General features: G+C 38.1%; 1 protein-coding gene across 11 annotated transcripts in view; it reads left to right on the top strand.

The window, feature by feature from the left end:
- Positions 1-14,402, top strand: part of INPP4A (inositol polyphosphate-4-phosphatase type I A) — a 94,603-nt gene that overhangs the window by 65,178 nt on the left and 15,023 nt on the right. For 6 of the 11 annotated variants that reach the window (XM_059466077.1, XM_059466076.1, XM_059466073.1 and 3 more), the window contains 8 exons: positions 515-733; positions 1,862-2,132; positions 4,880-4,912; positions 7,957-8,129; positions 9,869-9,992; positions 10,862-10,988; positions 11,368-11,508; positions 12,849-12,946. In XM_059466077.1, the coding sequence (XP_059322060.1) occupies positions 515-733; positions 1,862-2,132; positions 4,880-4,912; positions 7,957-8,129; positions 9,869-9,992; positions 10,862-10,988; positions 11,368-11,508; positions 12,849-12,946 (1,186 nt within the window). The remainder of the gene's footprint in view (positions 1-514; positions 734-1,861; positions 2,133-4,879; positions 4,913-7,956; positions 8,130-9,868; positions 9,993-10,861; positions 10,989-11,367; positions 11,509-12,848; positions 12,947-14,402) is intronic. The other 5 variants (XM_059466082.1, XM_059466081.1, XM_059466078.1 and 2 more) reach the window with 2 other exon arrangements.

Below are 14,402 nucleotides of genomic sequence, written 5' to 3'. Positions count from 1 at the left end.
ATATAGAATATAGTGAGTTGGAAGGGACTATAATCAGGATCATCCTGGTCCTGCCCTCCCAGACTCACACCATGTGCCTGAGAGCATTATCCAAACACTTCTTGAACTCTGTCTTGGTGCTGTGACCACATCCCTGGGGAGCCTGTTCCAGTGCTCAGACACAACACATGTCTGCACATTGTTCTAAGTTTTCATCAAATGAAGAATAAAGTGCAAATAAATTGAATTGCACATTCCTCAGTGAAATTTTCAACAATTACAAATCTAATATAGTAGTACAGACTTTGGAAATGTATCATTTCTGTTTTGGGATCCTATACTATTTTTAAGGTCATTCTGTAAAAGTATTCTAAAGGCACCTTCAAGCAATAATTTCTTTTACAGAATACTGCTTCTTTTTTTTTTTTCTTTCTTGAAAAAAATACAGTATAAATTGTGTATGGAATCATGAAAAGTATAAACTGTGTATGGAATCATGAAAAGTTTTCAAAATGTGGGGCTTTATTGTTTTTAGACCCGGCAACTTGTTACAGTTTGTGACTGCAAGCTGTTGGCAAATTCAATACATGGACTGAATGCTGCAAGGCCAGACTATATAGCTTCAAAAGCATCTCCAACCTCTGGAGAAGGGGAACAAGTGATGCTAAGGAATGATCAAGACACACTTGTGGCCAGATGGACAGGAAGAAATAGCCGATCTTCTCTGCAGGTGGACTGGCACGAAGAGGAGTGGGTATGTTTGCATAGTGGAGCGATGAATCCTTTGTTCTTTTTACTTTCTTTTTTAATAAGCTCTGTAGCTGCTCACCAGATATGCATAGGATGAGTATGTAGGAGGTATTGGTCAGCTAGCAAAGATGTTGTCTCTATCCTGCAGGCAGTTACTCCTTGACATGGGAATACAAGCAGGCTTTAATATTTCTGGGTCTCCTAAACACTGGAAACTGTTAGAGGAGGTGCACAGCATTTTTAAGGTGAGGCCCAAGGGAAAGTAAATAGCTTTTCAAGTGAAAAACTGACCACACTACAAGGGGCTTTTGCACTTTCCCAAGTGTATTTTGGGGGTGCTAGCTATGCAATTTAACCTTCCTCTTACAGAAATACTGCCATAAACATTTAGAACTTGCAGTCAATCACTGTTTTGATTATGAACAGCATTTTAAATCTGTTTGCACAAAGTATTTAAATTATTTTCCCTACCACACTGCCAATCAAAATGAAAATTGGACTGTGTAAATTCTTTCATTGTGTTAAATAAACAGAAGTTAACTAAATCTCGCAAATAGTCAAGATTAATTAAAGCAATTGCTAATACTGGGAAATACCAACTTTTAAAAGAGATTCAATTCATTTTGGAAATGGATCCTTGCTAGTTGTAATTATTTTGGCATACTTTGACTTACAGTCAAAGTCACAGTAATAAGATAGAAATAAAGCTAATTCAGTGTTTAGGCGTTACTATAATACAGTCATTTTATCTGTTGTTCACTGAGTTACAAAGAAAAAAAGATGTGTGATTGTATACAATTACTATGTCAAACATGAATTTCAAGAGTAAACAATAGTGCCATCTAGAAATTGGAATTATAGGGCAAGAGGAGGAACTTAAAATTGTTTGTCAAGCTTACACAGAAAATAACTTTGCTATTTAGCACAAAAGTCATGTCACTAGATATTGTTGACATCCTGGTATATGTTATTTATATATCCATAATTTGTGCACACATGCAACCACAATAGTCCAGAGGAAAGTTTGCAGAGGAATTGGGACTAGAATCACAGGAGGAAATATATCACCAAGGGATTTGTTACCCAACGTCTCTTTTGGTTTTAAACTGGGAAAGAAATGTTTTCTTTTCAGGAGAAAGTTTGGTTGAATGTTGACAAAAGTCTGGAGTGTATCATACAGCGAGTGGACAAACTCCTGCAGAAGGAGCGCCTGCAGAGTGACAGCTGTGAGGACGTTTTCCAGTGTGATGTCAGCAGTACCAGTAAGAAAGGTAATCGGGACAGTCGTGCCTACTGGATAAATCCAGAAGATTTAAATGAGACCTCACCATCCTCACCACCTTCATCATCCTCACCACCATCTTCATCCACACCATCCTGTGCATGCCATTCTCTCAAGACAAGTGCGTATGCCAGACGCTGCTTCTCCCTGCTGCTCTCTTCCTGTGTGCTGGCATCATTCCTAAGCCTCCCCTACAGCCCTCCATGTGTTTTTAGCTCAGTGGTGGTATTAAGCAGTGATGTCAGGCAGAAAGAGCTGTTAGGTGTACTGGGAGCTGCTAAGCCCATTACTTATTTTGAAATCCTGGTCCCACTGAAATAATTTCCAAATCCATTGGTGGCAGTGGCGCTTGGCTTTCACTCTGTGTGTTTTAAGCTGGTAAAACAGTTGTATGAGTTATCACATGACAGACACCACCTCTGCTGGCATTCCTGTTGGCTTCAGCTTCTTTGCAGCAATCAAAGCTTATTACAGGTAAATAAAACATGAGAGAAGTGCAGGCATTACTAAAAAACTGATAGTCTCAGCTAGGCTGCTAAAGCATGGGAGAGGACCATAAGCAGTCCCATTAGACTGAGGTGAATGTAGATGAACCTAACAGAGTTCAAAGCAAATTTTAACCCAAACTGTGGTGCTGAGGCACTCAATTATTTAGACTTCTTGTAGCTGGAATGTAGGAATTGGCAGTGCAAGTTCTTAGTTGAATAATCCATTCAAAATTTAGGCTCAGGTGGGTGCTGTATTGAACCCAGTGTAAAGTTGTGAGTCTATGAATGAAATAAATCCTTATCAGTTTAGACTGACGGTTTGGCAACTGTGCATTAAATTTCAGAATTATTTTATTTACTTATGTACTGGACTTATTCTGACATTCTTTGCATGTGGTCATTCTGATTTGGCCACTTAATAGCACAGGTGGGCGAAGTGAACCTCAAATGCCTGATCTGTGTTCTCATTTCCTTTGTCCTGTTCTGTCTTGTTTGATGGGGCCCTTGTCCCTTTTGTGTGTCTGTGACTTCATGTCCATCACATTGTTAGTGTTGCAGTGGGAGTGCCTTAAGAAAAAAAAGGCAAAAATTAAGTGAAAATGTTAATATATTTTTTGTGTAGCTTTGCATGTTACCTTATAGTTTATTTAGTATCTTAGCCAACCATGTTTTTCTTAATTAGACTGACATTTTTGTGCATTATTAAAAAATAGGAGTATAGGTTTTTGTTTCAACCACCTTTGACTAAATTCCTTTTACTGGTTTGATACCTATAAATGTTTTTGTTTGCCAGCTAGTTTACATGAAGTTTTATATGTATTTACATGTAAGTTTAATCAGTAACCTTCAATGCACATTCACACAAATTATTAAATGTTGTGCATTTTTAATATTAAAAATTCACAGGAAAAATCTGTGTTGAGTGTTGTCAGAAGGTTTTCCCAAGACAATTGAATGCTGGAAACAACTTAGAATAATATTTTCCTACCATTTTCAGTGGTTCTTTTAAATCTACTCTGGATCTTGACACTTGCACCATGTAAAAGTGGAATTGGCTGTGTGACCCTACCGAAGATTTTTTTAGTGCAAAGAATTTCTGTAACTTTTCCCTGCTGTCCCTCCAAAATAGGGGGAAAACATCCTTCTGTTTAACTAACAGAATCTGGGGCAGAATTGAAGGACAAAGAAGGTCCTTTTTCTAAGTTCAGAATCACAACATTTTTGGTTTTGTGTATTGAAAGAATTAAAGTTTTTCCCGCCAGTAATTCTGAGTTTTGAATAAATGAGCAGAGAGCAGACGGAAATTATTCTGAAAGCAATGTAAAACCAAGCCAAGCAAGATAGTTCCAGAACTGGTAAGAGAGGGACGGTAAAATTTGATTGAAGGATCTCTCTAGAAATGAATGTTTGTGAAAGAAAATATTGCCTGAAATAGTAGAAAGGAAACTTAAAACATATATTTTCAAACATACTTAGGTTATTGGCTTAGATGTTCTTTACTAAAATCACATAGGGACATACAGTTTCTTTAGTGAACATGATGGATTTTAATTTACTGAGAGGTTTTTTCTGATTATCTAGCTGAGATGATTGTCCTGATGCAACACTGTTGAATTTTATATTTTCTGTTGTTATATTCAGATTTATAATTGATGACTAGTGAATCTAGATATAAACATCAGAAGCTTAAATCCTGTTAGCTTAGTAAACTACTTTTCATTAATGCAGGACTTGCTACAACAGGGCTTATGTTATTTTTTACTGTTAGCACTGACCTGTAGTATGTTTTCATCTGACAGCTTGATCCTCCCACTGAAGTGAGTATGGAATACTCACATACTTCACCGGTGGAGTTTCAGCCCTTAATATGCATTCTAAAATTTCTGTTAATTATCTCAGAAATTGTGTAATGGAATTTGACTCAGGTAGCAAAGTACTGGTTTCTTATTACTCTTACATTGTGGGTGCCTTAATGTAATTTTCTAAGTGCATTGAACTTACTGCTGGTCTTTTGCTCTTCTGTTTAGCAGCCTTGCTGCCAGCTTAATCTGTGATTGCAGTAAACCAGTGGTTCTCAAGTTGTGCCCTGTGGATCACTGGGGGTTGACAGTGCCCTTGCTGGTAATCCACAGCGAGCCTCTGAGCTAGCAGGTACTGGCTTTCCTCCAAGTCCCCATCCAGGTGTTCCTCTGATCAGAACAATGGAGTGGAGGAGACAGCCCATGCCCTCCATGCCTGGGGGCAACAGAGTATTTTTGCCTAGCTCCTCTTCACTCAGTGAAAATGTTTGAGAACCCTGGCACTGAGCATTTGAGTTGCTTGTATTTAGACTGTGTTGCTGCTCCTTAATCATGCATGTTGCCCCTCCATTTCTGTGCAGATTGCAGCCCTACTCTGGAAGAATCTGCCCCAGGTATGTGCATTCATGGCTTCTGCTTCTTCTGAAAACTGCAGGGGATTGTTCATACTTAACTGAACAAGTGCCTTGCTTTAAGATGGACCATTTTGAAATGGCAATGCTTTACAACACCACGTGAGTTACCTAAGCTGTTGAGCAGTTATTTCCTAAAAGTGCAGGGGGTATCTGGTCTTTTTACATGTCCAGATATGGGAGAGTGCTTGTTATGGGCCTCTGATTTCTCCAGTTGATGTGTTTCAGCAAACTGATGTAGATGACAATGGATTGAGGCTTGTTCCAAATGTCATTGAAGTCTGTGGGAGTCTAACATTTCAGACATGCCCTTTCACATGGCCTGTTGAGCTGATCTTTCTGAATGAGAAGTCGAGCAGAACATGGAGGAGCCAACAAGGCTGATGGAAAATCTCTGTTGTGGGTGCATATTGATGCAGGACAACCCCCAGCAAAGTAATAACGTGCAATGACTCCAGTGATTTCAGAAGGCTGAACAATTGCTTTATTAAGTTATACTATATTTATACTATACTATACTAAACTATACTATACTAAGCTATACTATATTATACTCAAGAAAATACCTATGACCCTTTCCAGACAGTCACAACACAGCTTTGACCTAATTGGTCAATCAATCCAAACACCCGTCACCGGAGCCCAGTTAACAAATCCATCTTTGGAAAACCATCTCCATAACACATTCCACATGTGCCAAACAACAGATGGAGAAGAATTGTTTTTCTTCTTCTCTGAGCTTTCTCACTTCCTTCCCCAGGAAAAATCCTGGGCAGGTTGTGCCTTCTGCTCTCTGTGAAGAGAGCTGCGGCCACAGGTGCACACCAAGTGGTATTGGGGATTGCAAGTCTCATGTTTCAGGATACAGAATTTAGGAGTCTCATCCCAGTGTTAACATTCTTTCTTCTGTCCTTGTCCCTCTGTACTTAATATGAAAAGACTAAAATATCTTTTCAAGGCCTTGGAGGACAGCTGTTTTAATGATATTTTTATTGCTCTGGAGAAGAGACCCCTAGGGCAAAAAAAAGCAAGAACTTTTCCCACCTGATGTTACAGCCTATAAGCTTTATGTATTTGGTTCTCTTAATAAGACACTTATTTTTTATGAAATGGGCAGTAGTATATAGTCAGCAAAATTTCACTGTGTGAACTCATTGGTCTTCCCAACACCCCTACCTTGTTCCAACCTAATTTGAGACTGGGAGTGCAATTCATTTTATTCCTGTTCACTGTTAATAACAACTGCCACTGACTAGAAAAAAAGGAGCACAGGTGACACCTCTGTGAAGTAGATAGCAAAAATCATTTAGAACTTTGCAGACTGACAAGGGTTTGTTTTTTCATGGCCAGAATTTTAAACCAAGAGAATACACAGCACAGAGGATTTTTGCTCACTACCTCAGTTGAGTCCCTGCCTTGTATGTGAATGTTGGAAGAAAGAAACCCATCTAATAATTGCATTATCTTTACCAGTGTACTTTGTGATTACCAAAGATAAATATATCTTTAAAATGAAGTGCTGTCAGACACACTACAGTTTTAAATCTTCACTGAGTTAGTAGCTATGTACTTGAATGTACATACAGTCAATGAGGTGATGATGTGCTGGAAAATATTTTCAGTTCTTGTTATTCTCATTTGCTTACAGAAAAGCTCTTAAATGCAGTAAGAGAAACACTGTTTGTTTCATCTGTATTTTGCTTTCTAAGTGTTCACAAGGCCATGTTATGGCATCTGAATAATTTTGAGATAAATATTTAATAGAATTTAAAAGACAAGCTGTGATTCCTTGCTGTTCTTTTGATGTTTACTGCTTTTTTTAAGTCAATGAAACAGAGTCAAACAACTTTCCCTTTGTGTAATTTCTTAGGTTATGCATCTACCACATAGAACAAAAGCCAAAAGGATAGTTCTGTTAGTCTTGCCAGATATGTTTCTGTTAGCAGACTTCCAGAGTTCCCCTCTTTGGCTGGTTATCAAAGGAACATTTATTATTACTGACTCTTAGTTCTGCCTCTGAATCAAAATCCCAAACAATTTACTTTTAGGGGCTTTAAGTGTCTCATTCATGCAGGTTCTGGTCTGTACATTGCTTGTTCCTACAGCCAGCTGGGGTGGGAGTTGTGTGTGTGCTGTTTGTGAGCTCTGGTGCTTTTAAAAAATAAAACATATTGTCCTGCCCTGTAAAAAGAGAAGGACTTGGACAACTCAGTTTCACTTCTGTGCTTCCTGTGCAGGACCTTGAACAGAATCCCTCTGGATCATATGTTGTGTATTTCAGTGGAAGAAAAGCTCCAAAGTACTTCCAATAATCTGTAGGAGTCCCATCTAATTCACTATGTTTAATATTTCTTGTAATCTAACTTAAAGCCTTTAAAACTGCTCAGGAGACAGGAATCACTTAAAAGAGTACCTACATTAATTTCTCACCTCACACCTTATTATTCTTAGCTGCAAGTAGGAGATGAACCTCATCTTGCCTCACTGAGGTGCAATAAGGATCAATAAGATGGTGAAGCAATTGAATGATACACCTATGAGGCTAGAGATTCAAAAGGCAGGGTGTTTGGGAGGAATGTCATTGACAGAGATGGCTGAGCAGATGGTCCCCATTTCTGTTATACAATGGACTCCTTACTGTCTGTCCATGTATGTGCAGTGAAAGGGTTTGTTTAAACAAGAACATGCAGTTATATACACTTCTGTATATAATTGTTCATATTTCTGTTATGATTTCCAAATCTGCTATTGTACAGCCTGTTGTGTGGGCACAAATTCAGGTAAATTTTACATGGCCTGGAAAGTCATAACAGCATTACAAAGTAAAATTCTCCATATTTTCCTCCTGCAATAACCACACTGTAAGATTACTTAATTATTACAAAGCAGGGAATAACCATCCAGCCAAAATAAAATGAGTTCTAAATGTGAATTATTTGTCCTGCAACAGGAAGTTTCTTCTTAATGTGTGTTTGTTTCAAATAAAGTGCTTCCACTCCTGCTAATTTTTTTTTTCTTTGAACCAGGTGAATGGAGTGAAGCTCTTTATCCCTTGCTGACCACACTCACTGACTGTGTAGCCATGATGAGTGACAAGGCCAAGAAAGCCATGGTGTTTTTATTAATGCAGGACAGTGCCCCAACAATAGGGCTCTGCCTGAGCCTTCAGTACCGCAGGGATGTTGTCTTCTGCCAGACTGTAAGCAAGCACATATGCATGATTTGATTTCACTTCCATGTTTGGTGGGGTTTCTATGAATATGAAAGATTACTCTTTCCAGAATTTTTCAGATCTGTTCCCAGGTTTGACACTGATTTCCCCTTGCAAGCTGTGCTATCCTGTCCTTACTGGTTATGTGCATTTGACAATTCATAAATTAGGTGTCTCCTTGGATATACAGTCATTCGCTATTGAAAACGAAAATTATTCCAGAACTAGTAAAAATACTAGGATGCTAAAATATACTGCTGTATTCAGAAACAGCCCTTGCCTTCCAATGCCACCAGGCCAAAGAAAAAGTAAGGTGTGAGACAGGGGGGGCAAAAACGTCTGTGAGTAGCAGGTGTACTCCCTCAGTTACCTTTTGTTGTTTTCTGCATGGAGAAACCCAGCAGAAGTCCAGCTACAGGAGGAGAAATTTGTTCTGGGTTTTTTTCCCAGAAGTTCTGTTTCTGGACCTGCTGGTGTCTCTTGTGTCAGACACTGACTAGCAGGTGTCTGCACTAAAAAAATTTCCACTGCCCACAGAAAAAAAATTCCTCTGCCCACTACACCTTTGTATTATGTCTGCTTTCCTGTGAAACATGGTCTTGTTCATTTGTTTTAAACAGTTTATTTCTTGGACATCACTGGCAGGGCTTTAGTCTGATAATGTAATATCAAAAATGTAAAACAAGTGACAGGATGAGAGGAAATGTCCTCAAGTTGTGCCAGGAAGATTTAGAGTACATATTAGGAAGAATTTCTGCATGGAAGTGGTTGTTAAGACCTGGAGTGGGCTGCCCAGGAAAGTGGTGGAGTCACCATCTCTGAAGTGTTCAAAAAATGTGTGGATATGGCAGTTGAGGACATGGTTTAGTGGTGTACGTGGTGGTGCTGCTGGGTTGGACTTGGTGATCTTGGAGGTGTTTTCCAACCTTAATGAATCTTTGATTCTGTGATCTCATAGAGAGAAAATCAGGGAATTGTCTAATATAAAACCCACCACATAACGCAGATAATTTTAAAATTCAATCCTTTGAATATGTTTACCCATCATGATCACAACTTTATTTTCTTCTGTTTAATTCTATAACAAAGTCATACACCTGTATACAAAGTATATGGCCATCACCTGGGAAATTCCCTTGTGGACAGTGAATTAAGACTAGTATTAATTTTAGATAATAGTACTTAGTACTACTTAGTACTAATCTTAGGACTAGATCCTCAGGATCTTGTTCTGAATATCTTGTAACATTAGAGTTTAAGTCTACATAATGCGAACTGATACTGCATTTTAAAGCTTTCTCAAATGTAATTTTTGAAAAGCAGTAATTTATTCATACTATCAAAATTCTTGGCCTGAAACTAGCTGTGTTGCTTTTCTGTCTAAAACTACACCAATTCTCTAAAGAGCAACTTCAGTAATTCATAAGTTGTAGACCCTACCACAAGGGATCGTGTTCAGAAAACAAGAAGGCGTGAGATTGACAGCAGCCCCATTTTGAGACAGCTTGTGAGATGAAGGCAGTGTGCCCTGAATCTGATTTTATGAGTGTTTTGGGTTTTCATTGATTGGTTGTCTTCAGCTGAAAGGAAAAATGATGTCTAAAGGAAAAGAGTATCTGTGTGACAGATTTTATTGCACCTCTTATACATGCTGTGATTTTTGTTTGGGGCTGAAGAACCTTTTTTATTTTGAATAATTTCATTCTTTTCTGTTTCCTCTCTCACAGCTGACAGCTCTCATTTGTGGTTTCATTATCAAGCTGAGGAACTGCCTGCATGATGATGGATTTCTAAGACAACTCTACACCATTGGCTTGCTGGCACAGTTTGAGAGCCTGCTGAGCACTTATGGTAAAGGCACAGGGCCAGGGGGTGGGATTAGCTGTTGAGTGTTTGGGACAATCTGCAGCTCAGCTACAAAATTATTTTAAAAACTAAAATGCAAAACTAGATTATAGCTGAAGTACTTAATTATCTAATAACTCTGAATTTTTTCACACTTGCTTGAATTGCTTCCAAAAGATAAGTGTAGTTCTTTTATAATAGAATGTCAAAGGTTTAAGAAAGACTAAAATGTATCACAGTGGTCTTTGGGTTTTTTTTTTTCAGAAAATAATTGATGAAAGTTCTGGTAAGCTGGGAGAAACTGTGCCCAAAATACACTTTTTGAATTTTCTTGAAACTTCTGTAGTCTTGCAGCACAATGTGAGACTGAAGACAGAATATGAAAAAAGGAAAGTACTTCACTCAGACGTGTTTCACTTCCATGTCTCAAAAGCTGTCTGGATACTGGTTAGGGAATGTTTTATTAGACAAATCCAGAATACCTCGTGCAAAGGATATCATGGCTCTGACCATGCTGAGAAGTACTTATTAGCATCACCTGCCTTGGAAAATCAGCATATAAAATACTTTAAAAAGAGTAGTAGTCTGGACTGTTCTAGATAACTGGTGTTTTCTAAACATGAAAACACCAAGTTATCTTGAGCATTTCAAGGAAGTTTTGCCTGATGATTGTAAGTATTTTGTAATTAATGACAAACTGAACTCAAAAAATCAGCCACGACATTGTCTGTAGGTCAAGGGGGAGACCAGGGCTGCAGGACTGCTTCATCTGTGGAACTTCTCTATGGAGTGTTGGCCTATTGTTGCCATCAAATTGACAAAGGAAAGTTGTGCATAACAAGTAATTACAATTCACTTTTTCCTCTTGGATTTAGGTGAGGAGCTGGCAATGCTGGAGGACATGAGTTTGGGAATCATGGACTTGAGGAATGTAACCTTTAAAGTAACTCAGGCTACATCAAATACATCTACTGACATGCTGCCAGTCATCACTGGAAATCGGTAAAAACCAATAAATATACTTTATTCCTCATGAGTGGGAACATGCTAAAATTTGGCTTTTTCTACCCAAGTTGTAGAAGAACTGCAGTATTAATGAGGAGAGCAAAATCAGCCATTGTCAGGAGATTGGTAGATCTGATGTGAATGTCTGTGAGGATATAAATGCACCATTACAGGTTGCTGCAGGTTTGTTTTTGAACTAGAATAGATCTTCTGACTAGAAGCAAGTTGAGGCAGTTCCTCAGAGTCAGTTCTGACTGATGGGTGTTTTTTAATGTTTATATTATATTTTAGGTGTTATCCCTCTTTAGACAAATAACACGTTCTTGGAATGTAGCTTTTTTATCCTTGTGTCTCACAGCTGTTTATTTCTTTTCAGTGATGGATTTAACGTGAGGATCCCTCTGCCAAGCGCCTTGTTTGATTTGCTGCCGCGTGAGATTCAAAGTGGAATGTTGCTGAGGGTTCAGCCTGTTCTTTTCAACGTGGGAATCAATGAGCAACAAACCCTAGCAGAGAAGTAGGTGTCCAGTCAGGCAAGCTCAGCCTTGCTGGCAGTTCAGCAATGGAACTATGTTGATGTGGAATTGCACTCTTACATAACTGACTGATTCAGTTTCTCCAATACATGAACATGGTAGCACTGTTCTAAATGAATCTGCCAAATGCCAAACAGAAATAAGTCCTCTTTATGTGCCACATAGCTGTGAAACTCCTTACCTCATGAGTTTGAGACTAGTCCAGGTTTATGTGGTTCAGATATGAATTTACAATGGGAGATCTATCAAGGGCTAGTTAGCACACAGGTGCTCCTTGTGGCTTAAGAAATCTGAGTGGCAGATCACTAGAGGCTGAGATCATTCTGGGTATTGTTGTGTATTTACTGTCTTGGTTTTGCACTCTCCCCGAGACTCCCTCTCCTGGTCACTGCCAAAATTCAGGATAATGGGCAAGGTGTACCTCTGTTTTATCATACCCTTGCAGTTTTATTGTAATGCAACACTACTGTTGTAAAACTGAAAAATATAATTATGTAATTATATTTGCTAGGAAAACTGCTCAGTTCTGGAAGAGCCAGCAGATTCTCTCTGTTATGGCCACATCCTATAAAGAGTACATTGGCAGGGCACTGCTCCAGTGGAGCACTCCAGTGAAGCCAGGCACATGCATGTTGTGACAGCAGCCTTGGTACCAGGCTGGAGTGTGCACTGTGGTGGTGGACAACGAGAAAAAGTCTGAACAAAAGCATTGCAGCAATTACTGTTCTCTGTTGCCTACAAAGGAAGCCCAAGGTGACTAGCACAGTTACAAATGTCAGCACTCTGTGTGTACATCTGTGTATGTGGATATGTTTAGATAAGATGCATCAGGGCATTGTTGACAATATTTATTACATTCATGGTTTATTAATCCTATTTTTCATTTACATGCCTGAAGTCGACGTTCTCAGTCCTATCTACTGATGTTATGGTTGTTATTATTAGTTTATGAACTAATCTATTAAATCCATTATTAAAAGTTTAAATTTAGGTAAAAAATTTGCCAGGTAGGAGTTTAATATTGAAAGACAGACATGAAAGCCAAAGAATTTTAAGTACTATTTTCTACAGGATTTTTCTTATGCCTTCTTTCCCTTTTCCCCCTCATACTCATATATTTTCTTTCTCTGTAATGAATCATTACAACAGTTCTCTGTTACTCTTCATCTGGCACTTGAATGGTTAGGGAACTCTTGGGATGAATCTTAAACTGGTTTTTTTTTTTTTTTTTTAGTACACATATTTCCAAGTGCAGTTGTTTCAAAGAAGAAGAGAAACATTTTTCCTTGGGCTTAATTGTTCCTTTTTTCTCCTTTTAAAGGTTTGGAGACACCTCACTGCAAGAAATAATTAACATGGAAAGCTTAGTGAGATTGAATTCATATTTTGAGCAGTTCAAGGAAGTTTTGCCTGATGATTGTAAGTATTTTGTAATTAATGGCAAATTTGCTTGAACAGCACAATTCATGCTGATTTTTTCATTTGTTTGCTTTATGTTGGTTTTTTAAATGTTGATGGTACACCTGCTTTAGTAACTTCCAAGAAATGATACAACTCTGTTTTAATACTTTAGTGCTAAAGCAGAGTGGATTCAAGAGCTTAAAGGTCAGACTGATTAACTTTCCTTTTTAAGGTTACTTTTACATCTCTTTCTAAGTGGCACTATGTACTGTATAATCATCCAGTTAGGCAGTGAGATTGTTGTAAGGTAAAGGTGTAAAAGTGACAAGTTCTAGCAGCAGCACTTTTATCTGCAGTTTTTGATGTTGCTTATTGCACTTATGATAAAACCTGCACAGAAAGCAACTGCCAGTTTTTTGGAACTCAGTCACTTCCCTCTGTTTTCCTTTGGCACTTCCCTGTAATTGTTGCATCTGCAGCCAACAACAGAGAGCCTGGAAGAGTGACAAAAACTACATGCTTAATTTTTACTGGTGTTTTAATTGCTTGTTACTGCTTGGGGTTTTGTTGAGAAGTCAGTGGCCATAAGTGTTATTTACAAAAGTAGTGAAAATTCATCAATTCCTTATTATTACAATCAAACCTATTCTAAGGTTATTTCATGTGCTCTACAGTTACAATTTTTTTCCAGAAATACAAATGCAACAGCATGCAACAGGATAGTAAGAATTCTGTCTGTTAAAGTGTGTTATTGCAAGTTTGGTTACTTTGATTTTTTTTTGATACAGCTGTGAGCAGAACCTGCTTCCCTCCATCCAGGCATTCATACTGCTGCATAATAAATTCTCTGGAATGTTAGCTGTGAAGTTTAATTTTTTATTGTATAGTAGTCTAGCATCAGATTTTCTTGTATGATTCAAAAATTAACCAGTTTAAAATGAATTTTGTTCATGTATCTGTCTAGTCTTTTATAAAAATAATTCCCATTCAGCTCCTTCCTCTCCTTTTTATTTGCTTGCCTTTTTTTTGTTTTTATTTCAGTCTCTTCCCTCTTCCACAAACCTCTTATGTTTGATCCAATCATCTTTTGGCTTTTTTTTTCTTTTTTTTTTCTCCTGAAAGTTGTGATAATTAAGGATATACAAAATGAAGTGTGCTTTTCTGTGAACCCTTATCAAGGGAGAATAACATTTTACATTTAACTGCAAACCAGGTGATTATGCCTAATTATGTAGTCTGTGGTAGGTAGAGGCAAAAGGAAAAACAAACAGATCATTCTAGGGGACAAAGGTCCCAGTGAACTATCTGCTGGAAGACTGCAGGAAATTTTCTCTTCAGGAGCACTACACAAGAAAAGTTGATTCCTTATCCACTGTCCATGTGTCTGTGTTATTAATTCTAAACTCTGCAGAATTTCTAAGAAATAGTCTTAGCTCCTTGTCCTTGTTCTGTTAGCTCACCTTGTCTTTAGAAA

Source organism: Ammospiza nelsoni, chromosome 2 (assembly GCF_027579445.1).
Source record: "Ammospiza nelsoni isolate bAmmNel1 chromosome 2, bAmmNel1.pri, whole genome shotgun sequence".
Lineage (NCBI taxonomy): Eukaryota > Metazoa > Chordata > Aves > Passeriformes > Passerellidae > Ammospiza > Ammospiza nelsoni.
The sequence above is the reverse complement of the archived record's forward strand: the minus strand, read 5'-3'. Positions and strand labels throughout refer to the sequence as shown.